Source organism: Herpailurus yagouaroundi, unplaced genomic scaffold (genome assembly GCF_014898765.1).
Source record: "Herpailurus yagouaroundi ecotype Mexico unplaced genomic scaffold, PumYag 28, whole genome shotgun sequence".
Taxonomy (NCBI): domain Eukaryota; kingdom Metazoa; phylum Chordata; class Mammalia; order Carnivora; family Felidae; genus Herpailurus; species Herpailurus yagouaroundi.
This window is the reverse complement of record NW_024412376.1, coordinates 41,831,185-41,855,796: the sequence shown is the minus strand read 5'-3', so window position 1 is coordinate 41,855,796 and position 24,612 is coordinate 41,831,185. Positions and strand designations below refer to the sequence as shown.

The 24,612-nt window shown below is 38.6% G+C and overlaps 1 protein-coding gene and 1 pseudogene across 3 annotated transcripts in view; both read right to left on the bottom strand.

The window, feature by feature from the left end:
• The window catches only part of PRMT9 (protein arginine methyltransferase 9), a 100,640-nt gene that overhangs the window by 32,140 nt on the left and 43,888 nt on the right, over positions 1–24,612 (bottom strand). Inside the window, exons 1-2 of one of the 3 annotated variants that reach the window (XM_040472717.1) lie at positions 6,195–6,619; positions 3,699–3,847 (exon numbers count right to left, since the gene is read on the bottom strand). In XM_040472717.1, the coding sequence (XP_040328651.1) occupies positions 3,699–3,847; positions 6,195–6,383 (338 nt within the window). In that variant the 5' untranslated portion in view covers positions 6,384–6,619. Of the gene's footprint in view, positions 1–3,698; positions 3,848–5,267; positions 5,385–6,194; positions 6,620–24,612 lie in introns of those variants that run through there. The other 2 variants (XM_040472729.1, XM_040472722.1) reach the window with 2 other exon arrangements.
• LOC121028785 (60S ribosomal protein L36a-like) lies at positions 18,749–19,917 on the bottom strand (annotated as a pseudogene).

The window sequence follows — 24,612 nt, the reverse complement described above, 5'->3', positions numbered from 1 at the left end:
TGAGGAACTCATCTCCCCTTTTCTAAATATCTAATATTTGTAGACCAATACAGTCTCACTGCACGTAATTAGTATGCAACTCACACATCAGATTTCACCCAAACTGGTCCACATTATTTTCAAGAAGTGAGTTTCATGATCACATGCTTGGGATTACAGCAATGTCAAACTGCTATATACATTTCTAAACACTTCCTCTCAATTTCTATACTTATCCATCACTAACTGATAATTTGTGGACCAGCACAAGTGTGTAGTCCACAAGCTGAAGAGAACTGAGCTAGTAAAACCCTTTTACACTCATACTTCTTCAGAAGAACCTTTAAGCATTCTGTCAATTTTAAAGAAACCAAATCAGATTATTAATTCTATGTATGATTTACATAAAAAAAGACATTCTGGAATTTCAAACAGGAAACTGCATGGGCAATGGCCCTATGTCAAATGATACGCACTCATGTTTTAGGTTAAAATAAAAACGTTTAAGATTAGTATCTGCTAGACAGAGCTATCCTAATCTGCAACGGACATTGCACACAGTACAATACAAAATACATTGTATGTAATCACTGCTTGGTGAGAGACAAAACTAGCAATGGATATTTTAAGTTTTTAAATATCAACAATCTACTGAATCAATGCCACACCTGCCCCTAATAATTTCTTGGGGTTTATGCTTCCCTGAAGTTTGATTCTTAATATATCATTGTTTTCTTAAACTGTAACGATAATCTGAAAAATGTATGGTACACTCAAAATATATCTCATACTGATAGACTCAACAATGTGTCAGTATCAACAAACTATGAAACCACCTCTTTTCTTTTAACTAGAAAAAAAAATTACCTTCCCAATTAGGAACTTAAATGTTTTGTTTAAATCTGATGCTGCTGGACTAACATAAGGTTGTAAAGTTGAGACATTCCAGACACAAATTTCATTTAATAAACAAAAGGAATAAAGGAAAGGAAGCTATCATTTACTCTGGAAATCTTTTTCTCCTGGAGCAGTGATTCTTTCAGTGGGAAGTGAGTGATCCACTCTTTGATGAGGAAAGTAGGACAAAAGCTAAGAGCTACTGTTGTAGAGAACAAAGATAAACTATACAGCAAAAGCCACATTCACACTATCACAACTGATGAAATCTCAATGTCTAAATTAGAAATTTTGCATAATTTTATCTCCTAAAAGCAAACAAGCATGGTTTTGTTTTTTTTTTTTTTGTTTTTTTTGTCTCACGAATTGGTAACTGCTCAGACTAATATCCTGCAACAACAGGTCACCAAGTTAAAATCTGTCAAAAGTGTGTAGAGCTCCAATTTTCTGTTAAATTGAGTTTATCCTTAAAGATAAGTTCTAGGATGTTATGATAATAACATGTGCATTACCTGGAAATAAATTGAATCCCATAAAGTAACTCCTCTTTCATGGACTGAAGAACTAAAAAAACTTTGAAATTAATGGGGCACCTGGGTGGTTCAGTCGGTTAAGCAACTGACTCCTGGTTTCAGCTCAGGTCATGATCTCACCGTTTATGAGTTCAAGCCCCACCTCAAGCCCTGTGCTGACAGCACAGAGCCTGCTTGGGATTCTCTCTCTCCCTCTGTCTCTGTCCATCCCCCTCCTGACTCTCTCTCTCAAAATAAATTGAAAAAAAATAATAAACTTAAAAAAATCTTTTAAACTAAATTTCATTTAAAGGAAAATTAGTTGGGGCACCTGGGTGACTGACTGAGTGTCCGACTTCGACTCAAGTCATGATCTCACAGTTCATGAGTTTGAGCCCTGCGTCAGGCTCTGTGCTGACCGCTCAGAGCCTGGAACCTGCTTCAGATTCTGTGTCTCCCTCTCTCTGCCCCTTCCCTGCTCATGCTTTGTCTCTCTCTGTCCTTCAAAAATGAATAAATGTTAAAAAAAAAAAATTAAAGGAAAAGTAGTTGCTAATTAATACAGATGGGAGTCTATGTAACAGGATCAGGTTAGCTGTTAGTGTGAACAAACAAGCGTCAGTTGACAATCTGCCTTATTTTCCCGGTTATTATCATACTCTACAATTAGAAACTATCAAATATTTATCTCTTAAAGGAGTACTTATTTCACTTCCCAGGCCATGTTGATTAAGACTATTAAACCATATAGCAGCTACCTCTCTGAGACTAACACACTTTGATAAAGGCATTTCTTTTTTTTTTTTTATATAAATTTTTTTTTTCAACATTTATTTATTTTTGGGACAGAGACAGACAGAGCATGAACGGGGGAGGGGCAGAGAGAGAGGGAGACACAGAATCGGAAACAGGCTCCAGGCTCTGAGCCATCAGCCCAGAGCCTGACGCGGGGCTCGAACTCAAGGACCGCGAGATCGTGACCTGGCTGAAGTCGGACGCTTAACCGACTGCGCCACCCAGGCGCCCCATGATAAAGGCATTTCTTATGTATAACTTTTCATTGACTAAAACTTAACATGACAAGATGAACAAAGCAGTAATACTAGAGGAAACTGCTGGAACATGTAAAATTATCTTACTATATACAGTAGGACATTACCATGGCATTTCGTAAATAAGAAGTCTTTTACTTTGTACAAAGAAGTGACACCAGATTTATTAAAACAAATCCAATACAAAAATTTTGGGTTTTCATCAGTTTTCCTAATTACACAGTTTCTATGAAGAACAGGCAGAAATTCCAATGGCAAGTTTTCAGCAAGATCCAGAAAACAGAATTACAAGTTCCTTGGCAAGGCATCAGAGTGACTTCACTGCCACCCTGCAACCCATGGCTGTGTCCTCTCCAACAAGGTCTGAATCTTAGCCAGGTGGAGGGAACTCTTCCTTGAATATTATATCCTAGCCCTAGGGGCAGTGGCTGTGTAGTATATGATTTAATGTTAAAACTGTTCTGTTAGTAAGTCGGACAGAGAAAGACAGATATCACATGTTTTCAGTCATATGTAGAATTTGAGAAATTTAACAGAAGACCATGGGGGAAGGAAAGGGGGAAAAAACAGTTTCAAACAAAGAGGGAGAAAAACCCTAAGAGACTCTTAAATACAGAGAACAAACTGAGGATTGATGGGGCGGGGGTGGGGGGAAGGAGGCAATGGGTGATGGGCACTGAGGAGGGCACCTGTTGGGATGAGCACTGGGTGTTGTATGTAAGCGATGAATCATGGGAATCTAATTCTGAAACCAAGAGCACACTGTATACACTGTATGTTAGCTAACTTGACAATAAATTATATTTAAAATAAGAGAAATGTTGATTGCAGATCAATTGCCTTTATATGCTGGAATAAAAACACTTTCATCAACTGAGAAGAATACATCAGAATATTCAATCTGGATCACTTTCGATAATCATACGTTCCCGAGCATCTTGACTTTTTTCTATATAATGTTTATTACTTTTCCTTATCTGTGTCATTTCTTATGGGTACATTCACAATTGTTTTCTTATATGAAACAAAAGTTGGTGTAATAAAAAAATGCTCTGTTATTACATGTTATATTTGTGATTCTTATATTCTTCTGAGTTCTCTTTATTTTTTACCAGCCAATCCTTCATTACTCTGATCTCCTGTCACAGTTAATAATTCTTTATATTAAACTTTCCCTTTCAAATTACTGTGTGATTTATCTATGATCAAGACTGATACAGAATAATTCTTAACAAATAACACTGAAATCACTACAAACCTGAAGAGGTGTTCCCCCATACTATTGCAAATCACTTCATCATCAGGAAACAGTTCCAAAGCCTGCTCATAACAACCAAGTAAGTCTTGTGTTCGATTGAGAGCATCGAGCTCTTCAGCCCATCTGAACAGTGTATACTGAAAAGTTTCCTGTGGAAAAGAGAAAACAGTAATTTAGTCAATAATATAAATGATGGAAGAATATACAACAGTGGTTGATGATTCCACAGAGAACAGAACGTAATTACTCTTGACTGATCACTTCAAATTTTGTTTAGCTTTAGTACACAGTTTGCTAAATAAGCAAACGCATAAATGAATTTTACCACTTATGTGGCAATAACATGCAGAATTAGACAATCTGAGCACTTTAAACTCTCTATCATATCAGATTCTCCACCTACCTCTCTTTTGTGGGCTTCTATGTTTTAGAAGTTGTTTTTGCCTTCTTCTCTTTGTTCATCCATCTCTATCACCTGTTCTACATCTACATCTCCAATCAAGACCCTCTCTTCTGAATCTCAGACACACAGACACGACTTCCTATTAGTCATCTCAACAAGGGACTGCACCCTCAGCCACCTCAAATTCAGCACAACTCAAATATTTCCTGAGCAATCAGTATGCAAAGAACTGGGGCTAAAATACAGCAATGAGCAACATAAATCCTATTCCTATCCTCACAGAAGCCCTGTAGAAAGAAATCTAACATACAGTTCTTTAAAAATTAAAGAACTAGAAATTAGAGAAACTAGAAATTAGAGAACCTAAAAATAGGTTCTCTAAACTGAACCTATTATATTCCGCTCACACAGGATATAAGGTTAAGGTACTACCAAACCTCAAATGACTAAGTCATCTTATAATGCTACCTTAACTTCCAATACAATTAGTTTCAAACCCAGTCAATTCCATCTCAACATCTTTAACTATGTCACCTCCTCTCCAACCCACTGTTACAACAGTCTGGCCCTTATAATACTTTCTGGACTACAGTAACAGCATTCCCTCTGTCACCCTAGCTCCAATCTCACTTCTCTCCAGCCATTCTCCATACTACAACACAGTGGAAAAAAGGGAAGGCTTTAGTCATTCCAGTTTTATCATGAACACAGTTTACATCATCTTCAGAGATTTATACAGAAGAGTTGAGACTTATAACTGAATCTTGATGGAGTTTACTAAAGAAAAAAGGATATGGAGGAAGACCTAAAGTATCAGGAGAAAAAAGTACGGATGATATGAAATGGATAAGAGAATTTATAACTTGGTGTGACTGAAGTGTGGGCATAGGGAGTAGAGTGAGTAGTAGGAAATAAGACTAAAGAAATGGCTCTTTCACAAATGCCCACAGGAAGGAATATGGACTTTGTTCTACAGGAAACAGAACTAGTTTCTGAACCCTACTGAACACGAGGCATTCAAATACAGGGTTTAGATATACTTTTAATACACATTAAATATCTATTTAAAAAGATACTGTCACTGTTTCAGAAAGGAGGAACCTTAGGAACAAAGAATTAAAGAAACAGCACTTGGGTTGATCAATCATTATTCTACTGCTGCCTACCTATGAGAACAAACTGTATCTCAACATAGCACTTTCTCCTCCTTAGGACCAGCTGCTCCAGAAATTTACACTAAGTTTATGTTAACTACAACCATCTAGAGGTTACTGACATCTAGTGGATAGATATCAACAATGCGGGTAAACATTCTACAATGGCGCAGGACAGCCCTCCACAACAAAGAATCATTCCATCCAAAAAGTCAACAGCGCTGAGGTTGAGAAACGCTAGGTGAAAAAAAGCAAAGTAGCTTGAGGCTGAAAACGGAATACAAAATTTAGTTAAATAATTTTTATAAATTTCGACTCCAAAATAACTTGGAAAAACTTATCTATTACATATAGAACGATCACAATCCAGTAACTGAAGCTTAAATTAATGCCTCATCAATCAAATGACTACTTTATAGTAGCTTATTCCCAACTTTATTCAATTACAGATACCCACGACATTCCTTCTGCATACAAGTGCAAAGGTGCTGAGGCAGGGGCATGCTAGAATTAGATATAGGAGGAGGAGATCACCCTCGGCCTCATTTGCAATATGGCCTTTAGAATTCTGAGTAAGGTGTAAGTTTTGAAACAGATAAGTGGCATCGTCTGACTTGTTATGAAATGCTCACCCAGGCTGTGTTGAGACAGGTTGCCGGAGGAAGCCTAGTTATGAGCCTACACCAACAGCCGACAGATGACTGAGGCTTGAACAGGGGTAGTAAAGGAGAAGGTGGTGAGAAATGCTTACGATTTTGGATACATTTCAAATATGGAGCAGAGAGGATTTTTTTGATGGGCTGGCTGTGGGTGTGAACAAAAGACATGTCAAGGATGAATAGTAAATATTAACAGCAACCACCAGCCATTAACCTTAGCCACCCCTCCCAATGGAAAAATACAGGATCTGCCAGCAAGTGAAAGAAGGGACATCCTCACCTTCACGTCGTCTTTCAGCTCCGGCGCCAGGCTGAGTACGAGGAGGTAGTGGGCATAGGCGGTGCCAAAGTCCTGGGCGCTCAGGCAGTGCTCTGCGCTCTGCAAGGACCGCGACACCAGCCGGTCGCGCCCGACTGCCCCGGCGCCACTCCGGGCACCCCGGCGGGGCCTGGGCCGAGAGTTCGGCATGACAGAGTCACCGCCCTGAAACCTAAGCTTGTATAACCAAAGTGAAGATGTTTTACTAAACGGAACGAGAAAACGGTCCCGTTGGCTACACTTCCAAATGACTTAAACAGAGCGCGAAAACCGGTAACGTAAAGTTATGCCTGGGCCCGTGGTGTGCGCGCCCACCTTAGCCAGGCAAAAGCCCCGCCTCCTCCCTGCCAGGCGGGGTCTGCGAGTCAACCCGGCAAACTGCAGACACCAGCCCACGGCGCACGCCCAGCGAGCGTCAGTGCGCTTGACGTGTGCACGCCGCGGCCCGCCCCCCTCCCCGTGGAAAGGGAGGCGCGAGGTGGACGGGGCGCCTGCGCGGAGAGCAGCGCTTTTAACGGTCTTGAGGTTCTTGCCTTCCTCTCCCTCGCCTCGCTTCCCCTTGCGCCGAAACCGGCGTTTTCTGTCCCTTCTTCCTGGCCGTCAGAAGTGTGTGTGTATGTGTAGTGTGTGTGTGTGACTTCGACTGCAAGACCCGACTCTGCAGATGCAGTCAGCGCGAAGCTGCACCCGACCGTGAGGGACATGGGTGGCAGTGAGGAGGTCAGGCATTTGTGGTGACGTTTAAGATCTTTGGATCGGGATGCCTCAGATCTCAAAATGGCGAGACTGAAAAGAGCCCAAAGTTAACAAACGCACCCTAGATGTAGTGGAGCAAATGCTTTCACAGGCGTTATTTAAAATCATCCTCACAAACCCCCGTGAGGTGGGCTTCTAAATCACAATCTTAAAGGCGGCAAAGGCGACATTCTGAGAAGTTACTTGCCCAGTATCACAAAACTGGGTAGTGGGAAAGGCGTGACTCAAACCCAAGCTCTCTGTTATTTTAAAACGAGTTTAGGATTTATTTCACTGTTCGATGGGTCACCACTGTATACTGGCTATATTAATAACATAGGAAAAAATGTTCTACCTTCAAGTGTGGCCCCTAAGGGATGGATTCAAAACTTTAAAAGGGGGGGGCGTGGAAATTACAGCTGAAAGAAGTCATTTTTGTCCTCATTTTCAAACATCTCAGTAGTGAATATTTTACTTAACAAAAAATAAGACCATTTGCATATCTAACTTTGGGGGGCTCCTACCATTTTCTGCCTTCTCTATTGATCTGATTATTTGAACCACTCTTCCTCTGAGCACTTACCACTGTAAACCCTAATCAGTTCTTCAAAGTCCAGGTTACTAGATTATAATCTCCTCCTGCAGTCAGAAAGTTCCTCAAAGGCAGTAACTGTTCTTAACCATTTTTGTAAGCTTTACCTCTAGCAGAGTCTAGTTCAGAGTAAGGACTCAAAAAATTTTTTTTAGTGTTAATGGAAAGTACATTCCACTACCAGGTTTCACTTGTAGATTTTCCCCATCGTTCACATCCTTTTTTCTTTCCCCTTCTGAATTGCCACTTTTTGTACTAAGCAATTTAAGATTTAACTGTATGATTTTTCCCTAACAAGCCTGAAATGCTAGTCCCAATAGGATGTAGTAGAACATGCAAAGGCCACTGAACAATACAAAACAAAAAAAGTACATTCGAGTGCAAACTTGGTCCTTTTTGCCCCTCCAATAACCTTTCCTTAAGAAGCATTATTTGTAAAAAGGCCTAACAAAGCTACATTTCCTACTTTGGACATAAGATTGATATAACCATCAAATGAGATAATGAGATGTGTAAAAGCATTTTATATATAAGATATATTTAGTGCTAGGCATTGTTTACTTTTAGAGTTACTTAAAACTTACCTGGATTATTTTTTATTTTTCTGTTTATCTTTGAAAGAGAGAGCGGGAGCGGGAGAGGGACCGAGAGAAGGAAACACAGAATCCGAAGCAGGCTCCAGGCTCCGAGCTGTCAGCACGGAGCCCGACACGGGGCTCGGAGCCCGACACGGGGCTCGAACCCATGAAACACGAGATCATGACTTGAGCTGAAGTCGGACGCTTAATCGACTGAGCCACCCAGGTGCCCCAAAATTTATCTGGATTATTAAAATGAAAATTATGTCACAAACACCTTTAAGCACTTGATTGGAAATGGTGCAACTCATATCATTTAAGAGTCTAATGTAATTGGCTGGAATCTCCCTTCAGAAACCAAAGGGAAACCTCCCAAGCTTTCTCTGCAGAGATTTGGGTCAATGGGGAATCACTTAGAGTTCATCATTCTAATAATCTCTGTGAATCCACCATTCAGCTGAATTAGTTTACTTAACAGGTTATCTGTGGTTCAGGACATGCTTTCCTATTCCACGGGGACAAGGTTTCTTTTGTCTTATTTTACTTGTTTTGTTTTTTTGATCTGTTGGTTTATTGAGATAACCTGCATATCTCAAACATCTAGACCACATGAAGCTTAAGGTGGACAAATGTTACCAATATAGGCTAAGAAATGAAGGGGCTTGGCAGGAAGTGAAGAGAAGGCAGAGAAAAAATGAAAGGAGCCAACTTCTATTGCATCATCACCTACAGTATCAACCTGTGGTCAGTGACCACTGCTAAAAAAGTACAAGGGATGCTACCTGCTGTTTGTAAAATACTTCAGGTACCTTTGTGAGCTACTAAGGTTTACTGAGTTCTGATGTGATTTATCTACACGGAGAAATCAGAAGTTATTTGCATTTCTTTGTAGTTTATACCTTAGACACTATATATGGTAAGCCATTTGAAAAAAATGAACTCACAAGACTAACATGGAAGAAAAATGGAATAAAATATATTTTACTATTTTCTTTTATTACCTCATTCCTAATTAAGACTTAGAATTAGATTTTTCATATTTATTGAAGGTTAATTGTATTTATAGTAATTCTTTCAGTCCTTTTGAAAAGGCATTATATTCCATTACAAAAAACTCAAAAGTATGTTGCAAAACAATCATAGAATGTAGATTTTACTTCTTGATCCTTAAGTTTTTCTTTGAAAATATTGAAGGTATCAGGGCACCTGGGTGGCTCAGTCGGTTGAGCATCTGACTTCGGCTCAGGTCAAGATCTCACGGTCTGTGAGTTCGAGCCTGGTGTAGGGTTCTGTGCTGACAGCTCAGAGCCAGGAGCCTGCTTCGGATTCTGTGTCTCCCACTCTCTCTGCCCCTTTTCTGCTCATGCTCTGTCTCTCTCTCTCTCTGTCAAAAATAAACGTTAACAAAATATATTGAAGGTATCGCTCCATTGTTCACAATACCTTTCCTCTCACTCCCATCTCACAACCAAAACTAATCTTTAGAATTAGTCTATTTGATTCCTCCATTTATGTGTTCTAGTTCACCCTTTTTAGGGTTCCAAGAAAAACCCACTGATTAGAAAACTACTGCTGACTCAGAGGCAGGTTTAATTGTGGTTGTTTTTGACCACGTTCTGGGCAGCTTGTCAACAAACCACACATGCCAAACAAGGAAGCAAAACCAACTGAAAGTCTCTCAGTCAACTTTCCAATTTGCAAAAGTTGAAAGTTAACGGGGAAAAAAAGGCTCACAGGAAGTTCATTAAGAAGAGATAAACAGCTTGCCAGGCACAAGTATCTCATGTTTATACTTTCCGTGGAGATTCATATCTTTCTGTGTGATTTAGTTTGTTTTACAATTTTGTAGTTTGGAGCCTTGTTCTGAACTCGCTGTGCATTTTAGAATCATCTGAGGAGCTTTTAAACAATAACAGTGTCTAGGCCTTATACCTAAAGATACTGATTTAATTGGCCTGGTGGGGTCTGGGCATGAATTCTTTTAAAAAGTTCTCTGAGGTTGATGGGGGGTGGGAGGGAGGAGAGGGTGGGTGATGGGTATTGAGGAGGGCACCTTTTGGGATGAGCACTGGGTGTTGTATGGAAACCAATTTGACAATAAATTTCATATAAAAAAAATAAAAATAAAAATAAATAAATAAATAAAAAGTTCTCTGAGTGAGTCTAAAATATGTGGTAGGGGTGGGGGGGTATGGTGCAAGCTTCTATTATATCTGATATACTTAAAGTATTTAAGGTATGCAGTATAAAGGCAATGTAGGGAGTAGAACAATTATTTCTGGCTTCACAAGAATTGTGAAGATTCTCTATTCTTTTGAATGAAGTGATTGCTATATGATAAAGAATAGAATCCTATTGAATTACTTGTTGGAGAAAAAAAATATATAATTGGATCAACAGCGCACTACCAGCCATGGACCACTGAAATTTACATTGATACATTCTCATTGCTAAATATTCCCAGTTTCTTCAATCTTTTTTACTTTACTACAGTTAGGATTTTATAATAGCCCCCTTCTTATGCCCTGTGTGCAAAATACAAAAAACAATGGTGTATTTTGTCAAATGCTTTGTCTGCATCTATTGAGAGGATCATGTAGTTCTTGTCCTTTCTTTTATTAATGTGATGCATCACATTGATTGTTTTGTGGATATCGAACCAGCCCTGCATCCCAGGTATAAATCCCACTTGGTCGTGGTGAATAATTCTTGTATTGTTGGATCCATTGACTAGTATCTTGTTGAGGATTTTTACATCCATGTTCATCAGGGAAATTGGTCTGTAGTTCTCCTTTTTAGTGGGGTCTTTGTCTGGTTTTGGAATTAAGGTAATGCTGGCTTCATAGAAAGATTTTGGAAGTTTCCTTCCATTTCTATTTTTTGAAACAGATTCAAAAGAATAGGTGTTAAGTCTTCTTTAATTTTTTTTAACGTTTATTTATCTTTGAGACAGAAGGAGACAGAGCATGAATGGGGGAGGGTCAGAGAGAGAGGGAGACACAGAATCCGAAACAGGCTCTAGGCTCTGAGTAGTCAGCACAGAGCCCGACGCGGGGCTCGAACTCACGGACCGTGAGATCATGACCTGAGCCGAAGTCGGACGCTTAACCGACTGAGCCATCCAGGCACCCCTTTTTTTTTAATTTTTTTTTTAACGTTTATTTATTTTTGAGACAGAGAGTAGTCTTCTTTAAATGTTTGGTAGAATTCCCTTGGAAAGCCATCTAGCCCTGGAATCTTGTTTTTTGGGAGATTTTTTATTACTAACTCAATTTCTTTGCTGGTTATGGGTCTGCTCAAATTTTCTATTTCTTCTTGTTTCAGTTTTGGTAGTTTATATGTTTCTAGGAATTTGTCCATTTCTTCCAGATTGCCCAATTTATTGCAGTATAATTGCTCATAATATTCTCTTATTATTGTTTGTATTTCTGTGGTGTTGGTTGTGATCTCTCCTCGTTCATTCTTGATTTTATTTATTTTGGTCCTTTCCTTTTACTTTTTGGTCAAACTGGCTAGGGGGTTATCAATTTTATTAATTCTTTCAAAGAACCAGCTTCAGGTTTCATTGATCTGTTCTGTTGTTTTTAATTTTGATAGCATTGATTTCTGCTCTAATCTTTATTATTTCCTGTCTTCTGGTTTTGGGTTTTATTTGCTGTTCTTTTTGCAGCTCTTTAAAGTATAAGTTTAGGTTGTATATCTGAGACCTTTCTTCCTTCTTTAGGAAGGCCTGGATTGCTCTATACTTCCCTCTTATGATTGCCTTTGCTGCATCCCAGAGGTTTTGGGCTGTGGTGTTATCATTTTCATTGGCTTCCATGTACTTTTTAATTTCCTCTTTAATTCCTTGGTTAGGCCATTGATTCTTTAGTAGGATGTTCTTTAGTTTCTAACTATTTGTTGTCTTTCCAATTTTTTTCTTGTGGTTGATTTTGAGTTTCATAGCGTTGTGGTCTGAAAATATGCACAGTATGATGCCAATCTTTTTGTACTTGTTGAGGGCTGATTTGTGTCCCAGTATGTGATCTATTCTGGAGAATGTTCCATGTGCACCCAAGGAGAATGTGTATTCTGCTGCTTTAGGATGAAATGTTCTGAATATATCTGTTAGATTCATCTGGTCCATTGTGTCATTCAAAGCCACTGTTTCCTTGTTGATTTTTGGTTTAGATGATCTATCTATTGCTGTAAGTGGGGTGTTGAAGCCCCCTACTATCATGGTATTATTATCAATGAGTTCCTGTATGTTTGTGACTAATTGGTTTATATATTTGGGTTCTCCACATTTGGGGCATAGATGTTTAAAATTGTTAGGTCTTCTTGGTGGATAGACCCCTTAATTATGATATAATGCCCTTCTTCATCACTTGTTACAGTCTTTATTTTAAAATCTAGACTGTCTGATATAAGTATGGCTAGTCTGGCTTTCTTTTGGCAACCATTAGCATGATAGATGGTTCTCCATCCCCTTACTTTCAATCTGAAGGTGTCTTTAGGTGTAAAGAGGGTCTCTTGTAAACAGCATATAGATGGATCTTGTTTTCTCATCCATCCTGTTACTCTATGTATTTTGATTGGAGCATTTAGTCCATTGATATTTAGAGTGAGTACTGAAAGATACAAATTTATTGCCATTGTGTTGCCTGCAGAGTTGGAGTCTCTGGTGGTGTTCTCCATTCCTTTCTAGCCTTTGTTGCTTTGTTACTTTTTTGTTTTGTTTCATCTTTTCTCCCCTCAGAGAGTCCCCCTTAAAATTTCTGGCAGCGCTGGTTTAGTGGTCACAAATTCCTTTAGTTTTTGTTTGGGAAACTTTTCATCTCTCTTTCTATTTTCAATGACAGCCTTGCTGGATAAAGAATTCTTGGCTGCATATTTTTTCTGAATCAGCAAGTTGAATACATCCTGCTACTCCTTTTTGGCCTGCCAAGTTTCTGTGGATAGGTCTGTTGCAAACCTGATCTGTCTTCCCTTGTAGGTTAAGGACTTTTTTTTCCTTTGCTGCTTTCATGATTCTCTCTTTGTCTGTATATTTTGTGAATTTGACTATGATATGCCTCGCTGATGGTCGGTTTTTGTTTAATCTAATGGGAGTCCTCTGTGCTTCCTGGATTTTGATGTCTGTGTCTTTCCCCAGTTGGGAAAGTTTTCCACTATGATTTGCTCACATAAACTTTCTACCCCTTTTTCTCTCTCTTCATTTTCTGGGACCTCTATGATTTGGATATTATTCCTTTTTAATGAGTCACAGAGTTTTCTAATTGTTATATCGTGCTCTTGTGCCTTAGTCCCCCTCTTTTTTTCTGCTTCATTTTTCTACATAAGTTTGTCCTCTGTATTGCTGATTGGCTGCTCTGCTTCATCCATCCTTGCCACTGTGGCATCCATTCAAAATTGCAGCTCAGTTATGGCATTTTTAATTTTGTCCTGCCTAAATTTTACTTCCTTTATATCCACAGAAAGAGATTCTATTTTATTTTCCAACCCCAGCTAGTATTATTATTATCATGATTCTAAATTCTGATTCAGACATCTTGCTTGTATCTCTGTTGATTAGGTCCCTGGCTGTCATTTCTTTCTGTTCTTTCTTTTGGGGTGAATTCCTTTGTATTGTCATTTTGGAGGAAGAAAAATAATAAAATTAAACTTAAAAAGAACAAAAAAATCAGCTAAAGGATGCTAGATCCTAGGTGTGGTGTGTTATCATCTGATTGTTGAAAAAAGCTTGATAGAATAGAAGGAAAAGGGAAAGAAAAGAAAAGAAAAGAAAAGAAAAGAAAAAAACATTTGAAAAATTTTAAAAAATGACTACAATAGGGGTGCCTGGGTGGCTCATTCGGTTAAGTGACAGACTTTGGCTCAGGTCATGATCTCACAGCTTGTGGGCTTGAGCCCCATTTCGTGCTCTGTGCTGACAACTCAGAGCCTGGAGCCTGCTTTGGATTCTGTGTCTCCCTCTCTCTCTGCCCCTCCCCTGCTTGCACTCTCTCTCAAAAATAAACATTAAAAAAAATTTATTAAATGAATACAATAAAATAGAATAAAATGAAATGAAAGTAAAATAGAATAAAATTTTCAAAAAAGTAAAAAATATCATTGAAAAAATTCACTAATCTTTTTTATTAAAAAGGAAAATAAAAATATTTTTTCTCCTCTGTATTCAACAATAAGAAAGGAAAAGAAAAAGAAAACAATTGAATAGATGGACTGACGAATGGAATGGAATATGATTGAAATTACATCCAGTTTCCCCTAGATGTCAAACTATGAAGCACTTTGTAAACTAAGCAGGCAGAGAGACTTGTGGTGTTCCTCTAGAGCATGGTTGGTCCGGTTGGATGGGGCTTGGTGTAATGACTCCATTCTCCATTAGATGGCCCTGCTTTGTTTACCGGGGCTGTATCTTGTGGCACATGTATGCATGTATGCATATGCATGAGAGAGGTGAAAATGGTGTCACCCAGCTACCCAGTGTCTGGTATCAGAATTCTGTGCTCTTGCCAACCAGCAATCAAGCACCCCTCCTTTGTCTCTGGCTTTCATCCACTCCCCACTTATACCCTGTTAGTAACCAAGTCGTCAGCCTGCCAGGTGGCACCTCCTCCTGAGTTTTATCTCAGATGGGGCTATGTTTCCAAACTCCTCACTTTTGAGGCCCTGTGGCTTTAACCTGCTCAGACCCTCTGGAGGAGGGTCTTGCCAAACAATATCCGGGGCTGGCCCACCCCAGGAATATTCACATGACTGCACCACTGAAGATGCCCAGAGACTGGGGCCAGGTGCCAGTCCACCCCAGAAAAGGTTCATGCAATTGCATAGCAGAGGCCTTTCAGGGATTATGGTAAATTGCAATATACATCTGGTGTCTGGCTTCACCATTTCTTAATGTCCTTGTTCCAACACCAGCAAACATTCTCCATTTGCTCTGGGCCGTTCTCCGGGGTCCTCTGGGACCTTTGCCTGTGGGGAGGCCACACACAAATGTCCTCCCAGGAGGGAACTGCCTCCCCGTGTGGCCCTCGGACCCCTTGGACCTCACTTTCTGCTCCTGGGGATTCGCCCTTCCCACCAGAGCTCCACCACGTATCGAGCTGCAGAGTTTCAGACTCTGCACTCCCCTGTTCATAGTCTTAATGGTATCCAAACCCTCTTCTTTCTCCCTTGTTAATTCTCTTAGGGTGTTTTCAGTCTTTCTGTTTCTCTCCAGCCGCTTTTGGGGTAGGGGAAAATGCCTTTCCAGTACTCTACCCCCTGTCTCCATCCTCTCTCTAAAAGCAGGGGCGCCTGGGTGGCGCAGTCGGTTAAGCGTCCGACTTCAACCAGGTCACGATCTCACGGTCCGTGAGTTCGAGCCCCACGTTGGGCTCTGGGCTGATGGCTCAGAGCCTGGAGCCTGTTTCCGATTCTGTGTCTCCCTCTCTCTCTGCCCCTCGCCCATTCATGCTCTGTCTCTCTCTGTCCCAAAAATAAATAAACGTTGAAAAAAAAAATTTTTTTAAGCAAAAACAGCTCTTTACCCTCTGCAGCTTCTCTCTTTCCCAGTTCACTTCTCCATGCTGTGTACCTGCTGACTTCTGTGGTTCAAGTTATGTAGATTGTTGAGTTGATCCTCTGATCAATTTTCTAGGTGTACAAGATGGTTTGGTGTTGATCTAGCTGTATTTCAGGGATGAGAGACGCAAAAAACTTCCATGCTGCTCCGCCATCTTGGTCCCTCCCCTATATTTCTTTGATTTCTTATGATCTCCCATCTATAACTCTATCTTAGCACTTACCCAATTATATAAGTGAAATGATATGTTTGTCTTTCTGACTAAAAAGTGAGTTCTAGGCCTTAGGAAGTATACCTTTATTCATTCCTTATCTCCAGCATTCAGATAGTGACTAGAACTTAAAAAGCAATTAAATATGTGGTAAACTAAGCTAAGGGCAATAGTAGGAAGATCAGAGAAAGGATGATTTGGAAGATGTGTAGAGAACAGAATCTAATCAACTTGAAACAGTTATATGATAGGAGTACCAAAGACATAAGGAAAGGGGAGAATGCCAAAACTTTTTAGCTATAGGGACTTGGATACATGATGGTGCTGGTAACCAGGATAGGCAGTTCAGGCAACAACAACAACAACAACAACAACAACCAGAATTGAAGAAAAAGACATGAGTTTAATGGCTGTATGTGAGATATCAATCAGTATCAAGTGAAGATGTCCAGTGACAAGGTAAGAAACTGTATTTAGAGCTCGCAAGCAAGATGTGGTCTAGAATTATATTTGGAGGTTTTAATTCTACTGGTAGATTGAGTTATGTAAGTGGTTATTATTCTACATGGAAAGTGTGCAGAGGGTAGAAGTGCCCAAATAAAAATGTTGAATGAGAAGAGAACAGCCAAGACTCTGATTGGGAGAATCCTCTGAAATTAATAGTGAAGGAAAATAAAATCCTGGGTAAGATGTATTGTTTTTTAGACAAGTACTATTCGAAGGAATGGTTTATAAATAATACCAAAGTCTTTCCCAAATCCAATTGGGCCAATAGCATATAGAATAGATAAATATAAGGAATATGAATGGCATATTTTTCTCAACATATTGGTATAAACTCCTCTTCAGATTTCTTTTGGTTTGTGAAAATAGGTACTAATGTAGGTCTTTTCTAAAAGCAAAGTGATGGAACACAGACTTTTGGAAAACGGGGAATATTCTTCAGTTTATGCCATTTCAGCTTACACAGCTTTCATAGGAACATTCTGCTTTCAGATAGTAGCAGGAAGCTATATTATAATTCATCTTTATGAGGAGTTTTTGTAACTTACTGAAAGTGAGAGTTGGAAAGTTGGAATTTATTGGTGTTTCTCCAGGGAAGTCTATTGAATGCATTAAGTAACTTAATGTTTAAGTGATTTAATATTTCACCAGCCAGCATCTCCCCTCTCTTTTTCTGGGAACTGCTTATACTTGTCGACTTTCACTGAGTTATGCTATATAACAAACAACTGGGAGTTGTGGTTTACAAAACAAAGTACCTGCTTGCTTATATTACGTATAGATCATAAGTTGCCTACAGTGTTGCTTCAGGCTTTTAGAAGACTCTGCTGTGCACCATGTCTTGTCTCATCCTGATTCCAGGCTGAAGAAGACCTGCCCATTCTCATGGCAGGGATGGGGGAAAGCTGCTACTAAATCACAATGCCTCTTCTTTTTCTTTTTTAAGTTTGTTTGCTTGTTTGTTTGTTTGTTTAATCTCTAGGCCCAAGGTGGGGCTTGAAATCATGACTCTGAGACCAAGAGTCACACACCCTTATGACTGAGCCAGCCAGGCACCCCTAAAATCACAATACTTCTTCTTTTTTTTTTTTAACGTTTATTTATTTTTGAGAGACAGAGAGACACAGAGCATGAACAGGGGAGGGGCCGAGAGATGGAGAGACACAGAATCTGAAGCAGGCTTCAGGCTCTCAGCTGTCCGCATAGAACCCGATGCAGGGCTCGAACTCACAAACCGTGAGATCATGACCTGAGCCGAAGTTGGACGCTCAACTGACTGAGCCACCCAGGTGCCCCAAAATCACAATACTTCTTAAAGCTTCTGCACAAGTGTGTTGTATGTCATGTCCTTTCACTTCATTGGCTAGAAGATATCATATGACTAAGCTCAACCTTGATGGATTGGGGATATATACTCTTAACAAGGAAAGGGACACTTCAAGTCACATATACATATACATGGAAAGGGAGGAGCAAATAAGTTAATAATACAATTGGCCACATTATTCCTCTGTCAGCTTAAACATTGTGGCTTTTGTGGGAAAATGCCCATGTTCTTACATATTCCCAGTTTTTTGGCCACAATTGATTTCGTCAGAGTTGAGCATATAACTAATTCAAACAGAACCCTTCTACTTTCTAACAAGAATTGAGAAAAAAAATTTTAAAAAAGAATCTCCAGTAGCCACATTATAAAATGTAGTGCGTAGGAGGAGTTGTCAGTGACCATATTCTTCAACAAGTGAAGAAAACCAGGCTGTAGTGGCAGGGAACAGAGTTGACACACAGAATAAAGTTAAACAAGGATGGGGAGAAAGTTATGGCATCTCTGCTCTTTCTATGGTTTGGTTGTCCATCCATTCCTTGGATTCTGTAAATTATGACATTTTTCTTTTTGTCTAAGGTAAAATGGAATTGGTTTTTGTCATTTGTAGTGATATCATGGTTCATGGATGTGTGTAATTTCATTAATCCTAACACAAATACTTTTAGGCAGGTACTGTAATTAACATTTCACAAATGATGATCAGAGTTAGGGATGGAAGTTCTCTCTGATACCCTGTCTAGAAGAAATATTTTACAAGAACACCCAACTACATTATTCTACACTATGCTCACCAAGCAATTCTTTGTCCTGGTTTTTTCCAAGGGCACTAATATACTGGGAAACTGTGCCCCCTCCCCCCCCGCCCCAAAAAAAATGGACTGATGTTGGTTATCTTGCCAGAAATAGTTTGTATTATGAAATAACAAATTGATACTATGATTTATAAATTAAGGGTTTTTTTTTTTTACTGACTTGGGTTGGTGTAAATCATTTCTGAGAATTTGCATTCACTATTTTTTAACATAACCTCAAGATTTTATTGTCTTCATAATGTAACAAAATATGAGGCCTCGAACTGAATCATTTGGCCCTTTCTCTTCTTATCTCCTCCCAGTTCAAAATGTTTGCATCTCTTCATAACCAGCATTCTCTTAGACCTGTAGTTGGGCTCAACACGTTCAAGCCTCAGCACAATCTTCTTTGTAGTTTTAGATTTTTTCTGGAAAATCAGCTTAGTCTGCCCACCAAAGCCACTCTGCTTCCTGTCATAATGCCACTTTCCCTGGGCATAAAGAGAATATTTGCTTTTCTTGTACTTTCTTGTAAGGTTGGTCCTTGCCACACTTCTTGCAGAAAGTCCACAGGTTTTAGGAATGTTCACCATGTTTGTAAGAGCACTATTAGCATAGAAAGTAAGTTAACTATTTAGAATTTAAGAATCTGAAAATTGAAGATCATCTTAGAGGTGAAATTTATCAGGATCTGATCTTGCCTAGAACACCTGTACAGCCTATTTTTGGACAAGTACTTACTGCACAGCCACCATAAACTTGGATTTTTCAAGATGCTGAAAGATAGAAATTCTATAAAGAACTGACTTCTGGACACAAAACTGAACTTTCTGATCAGTTAAATCTCAAAAAGATCTAAAAGATGTATTAGTCACCCACGTTGTGTTTAGTCCTTGACTAGCTACTATCGGGGTTAAAAATGACCTGAGGTGATATCAGTGAAAATAGCACAGTAGTATACTCCAAATGTCACCCCCCGCCATAAAGGAAATGAAAAATGGGCAAAAATGTCAGAATCAACTTTTTTGTAATTTTGGAAATTAGCGAAAGGCCTGTAGCAACTTGTCAAATACTCAGGAGAAATGGCTGTTTTTTATTAAAGAACTATAAAATTTATGGTGTTTTAACCTATGCCAGCCCCATCCCTTGCTCCTCAGATCAGTGGTAGCTGTAAAAATAACAGTCTGCATTCCTGATACCAGAGGGAGCAAAACATACCTCATAAGCAAAGAATTGTAATTCATTGCTGTTCACCCTTGAACAATATAGGCTTGAACTGCATGGGACCACTTACATGCACATTTTTTTTTCAATAAATACAGTACAGTATAAATGTATTCTCATTATGATTTTTTTCTTTTTTTAAGTTTTATTTATTTTTTGAGAAAGACAGTGTGAGCAGGAGAGGGGCAGAGTGGTGGTGGGGACAGAGGATCCAAAGGGGGCTCTGCACTGACAGGCTGACAGCAGCAAGCCCGATGCAGGTCTTGAACTCAAGAACCGCAGATCATGACCTCAGCTGAAGTCAGACGCTCAACCAACTGAGCCACTCAGGCACCCCTTCATTATGATTTTCTTAATTTTTTTTTTACTTACTTTGATGTAAGAATATAGTATATAATACATATACAAAATATGGGTTAATTGACTGTTTATGTTACTGGTAAGGCTTATGGTCACCAGTAGTAGGCTATTAGTAGTTACGTTTTGGGGGAATCAAAAGTTATAACTGGATTCCCAACAGGGGGAGATGGAGGGGTTCACCATCCCTAACCCCCATGTTGTTCAAGCGTCAACTGTATTTGTTCTAAACTGTCTGTTGGCTCCCTCAAATATAGGCTTGTCTTTATTTTGCTTAACTCCAAACTAGCCTCAGGCTAAAGCTCCTTCCCACAGGGCATTTATTGAAAACATTTACAGTATAATGTCTTAGGTTGCTGCTCCTGCTGTGATAGATAATAGCTGGGGTAAATAATAGATTAATCAGAAAGGCTGGGCTATGAGTGTCCTGTAAGCTTACAAAACTGAAAATCTAAAAGGCTAAATGCATGCTCAGGGAAGTGTGGATGCTCAGGAAAGATTCAAGAAAGCCCTAAACTCACTCCTCCTGACTTTGAGGTTCTAAGAAAGAAGGAAGTGATGGCTAAGGCAGAGTTGTAAAGTGACTGGTGAATGTTGAATGCATGCCACAACAAATATACATAGGTTCTCTCCAAAGACTGGGATATCTTTTGGTTCCAAGTATTTAAGAAAATCTGTGGCCAATCATTAGGTGACCACTAAGCTACCATAACAGATACTTCAGGGGCTACATACAACAAAGAACAGACTGCAGAATTAGTTCAGAAAAGTCACTAAACAGGTGCCTGGCTAATTCAGTTGATAGGGCATGCAACTCTTGATCTCTGGGTTGTAAGTTTGAGTGTTGGGTGTAGAGATTACTTAAAAATAAAATTTAAAAAAATTAGAAAAGAAAGTCACTAAACAAAAAATAACAACTACAATAAATGATAATATCAACAAATCCTAGGGAATGGAGAGTTAATATAATCATTATCACCCAAAGTCTATATTTACATTAAGGTTCATTCCTGGTGTTGTACATCCTATGACTTTTGACACATGTTTAATGACATATATCTTCCATTATAATATCATACAGAATAGTTTCACTGCCCTAAAAAAAAAATTTTTTTTAAGTTTTAAGTAATCTCTACACCCAGTGTAGAGCTCCAACTCCCAATGCTGAGATCAAGAGTTGCATGCTCCACTGACTGATGCAGCCAGGTGCCCCACCCTAAAAAATTTCTGTGCTCTGCCTGTTCATCCCTTCTTTCCCCTCTGACCTCTGGTAACCACTTGTCTTTTTACTGTCTCCATAGTTTTGCCTTTTCCAGAATGCCATATAGTTGGAATCATAGTATGTAGCCTTTTCAGATTAACTTCTTTCACTTACTCATATATATAAAAGGTTCCTCTATACCTTTTCATGACTTGATAACTCATTTGTTTTTAGAACAATATTCTATTTTCTGGATGTACCACAGTTTATCTGTTCACCTACTAAAGGACATCAAGTTTTGGCATTACAAATAAAGCTGATATAAACATCTGAATGCAAATTTTTGTGTGAACATAGGTTTTCAACTCCTTTGGATAAGTACCAAAGAACATGATTGCCAGATTTTATGTTAAGACCATGTTTGGTTTTTAAGCAGCCTCCAGTCTTCCGAAGTGACTGTACCATTTCTCATACCCTGCAGCAATGAATGAAATTCCTGTTGCTCCACATCTTCATCAACATTTGGTAAATTTTATTAAAAATAAAATTTAAAAAAATTAGAAAAGAAAGTCACTAAACCAGTCACTAAACACTCCAGTCTTCCGAAGTGACTGTACCATTTCTCATACCCTGCAGCAATGAATGAAATTCCTGTTGCTCCACATCTTCGCCAACATTTGGTATTGTAAGCATTTTGAATTTTGGCTGTTCTAATAAATGTGCAGTGGTATTTCATTGCTGTTTTAATTTGAAATTCCCTTTTGACATATGATGAGGAGCATCTTTTCATATGCTTATTTGACATCTGTTATATCTCTTTTGCTGAGGTGTCTGTTCGTATATCTTTTGCCATTTTTTTTTAATTGGGTCATTGGTTTTCTTATTGTTGAGTTGTAAGAACTCTTTGTATATTTTGGAAAACAGTCCTTTTTCATATATATCTTTTACAAATATTTTCTCCTACTCTGTGGCTTCTTTTCTCATTCTCTTGATAGTGTCTTTTGCATAGTAGAAGTTTTTAAATTTTTGTTTAGCATTTATTCATCTTTGAGAGACAGAGAGAGACAGAGCATGAGCAGAGAAGGGGCAGAGAGAGGCAACACAGAATTGGAAGCAGGCTCCAGGCTCCGAGCTGTCAGCACAGAGCCCAACGCAGGGCTTGAACTCATGAACTGCGAGATCATGACCTGAGCCGAAGTGGGACGCTCAATCGCCTGAGCCACCCAGGCGCCCCCTCATTGTAGAAGTTTTAAATTTAATGAAGTCCAATTTACAAATTCTTTTTTTCATGGATTGTATCTTTGGTGTTCTGTCTAAAAAGTCATCACCATACCCAAGGTCATGTAGATTTTATCCTGTTTTTACTAGGGATTTTATAGTTTTGCATTTTATACTAAGTCTGTGATCTGTTTTTAGTTAATTTTTGTGAAGGGTATAAAGTCTGTGTTTCGATTTGTATTGTTACATGTGAACATCCAGTTGTTCCAGCACCGTTTGTTGAAAAGTTTATCTTTGCTCCATTTTCTTGCCTTTTGCTCCTTTTTCAAAGATCAGTTGACTGTATTTACTTGGGTCTAATTTGGAGCTCTTTAATCTGTTCCATTGATTTATTTGTTATTTTGCCAATGCCACACTTTATAACAAGTCTTTATGTCAGATGATGTCAATCTTCTGACTTTGTTTTTCTCCCTCAATATTGTATTGGATATTCTAAGTCTCTTAATTAACTCTCCATTTAAACTTTACAATCAATTTGTTGATACCCACAAAATATCTCTCTAGGATTTTTACTGGGATTGCATTGAATCTATACATCAAGTTGTAAAGAACTGACATCTTGATAATATTGAGTCTTCCTAGCCATAAATATGTAGTATCTTTCCATTTATTAGTTATTAAATTGCATTCACCAGAGATTTATAGTTTTCTTCAAATAGATCTTGTACATATTTTGTTAAATTTATACCTAATTATTTCATTTTGGGGTGTTAATGCAAATGGTAATGTTTAAAAAAATTTGTTTTTATGTTTATTCATTTTTTGAAAGACAGAGAGAGACAGAGCACAAGCAGGGGTGGGGCAGAGAGAGAGAGGGACACAGAATCCAAAGCAGGCTCCAGGCTCCAAGCTGCCAGCACAGAGCCCGACGTGGGGCTCGAACTCATGAACCGCGAGATCATGACCTGAGCTGAAGTTGGACACTCAACTGACTGAGCCACCCAGGCGCCCCAAAATGGTAATGTTTTTAATGTCAAATTCTACTTGTTCACTGTTAGTATATATTCATTGTTTGTATATTTACATTATATCCTGTAGCTTTGCTACAATTGCTTTTTCATTGCAAAAGCTGTTTTTGTCAATTCTTTCAGATTTTCTACATAAGTAATCCTGCCATCTGTGAACAAAGACAGTTTTATTTCTTCTTTCTTTATCTGTGTACCTCTTATTTCCCTTTCTTGTCTTATTGCATTAGCTAAGTCTTTCATTACAAGGTTGAAAGGGAGTAGTGAGAGGGGACATATTTACCTTGTTCCTGATCTTAGCAGGGAAGTTTCTAGTTTCTCACTATTAAGTATGACATTACCTTAGGTGTTTTGTGGATTTCTTAATCAAGTCAAAGGTGGGAAATTCCCCCTTTATTCGTAGTTTGGTGAGAGTTTTTATCATGACTGGGTATTAGATTTTGTCAGATGCTGCATCTATGATATGATCATGTGAATTTTCTTTTTTAACTTATAGATATGATGGGTTACATGAATTGATTTTCAAAGGTTGAATCAGCTTTGCATACCTGGAGTAAACTTCACTTAGTTTTGGCATGTAATTTTTTAACATATTATTGAATTTTATTTGTTAATATTTCATTGAAGATTTTTGCTCTGTGTCATGAGAAATATTAGCCTATAATTTTCTTTTCTTGTGATGTCTTTGGTTTTGGTATTAGGGTACTGCTGACCTCATAGAATGAATTAGGTATTCTCTGGCAGCCACCGGTTTGTTCTCTGTATTTAGGAGTCTGCTTCAATTTCTTTTGTTATTTCTTTTGTTCATTTGTTTTGTTTTTAGATTTCCACATGTAAGTGAAATCACATGATATTTATCTTTCTCTGACTGATATATTTCACTTAGCAAAATACCTTGCCTGTCTCTCTGTGTTGTTGGGAAAGGCAAGATTTCACTCCTTTTTATGGCTGAGTAAAATTCCATTGTACATATATACCACTTCTTCACTCAATCATCTACTGATGGACACTAGGTTACTCCTATATCTTGGCTATTGTAAATAATGCTGCAATAAACATAGGGATGC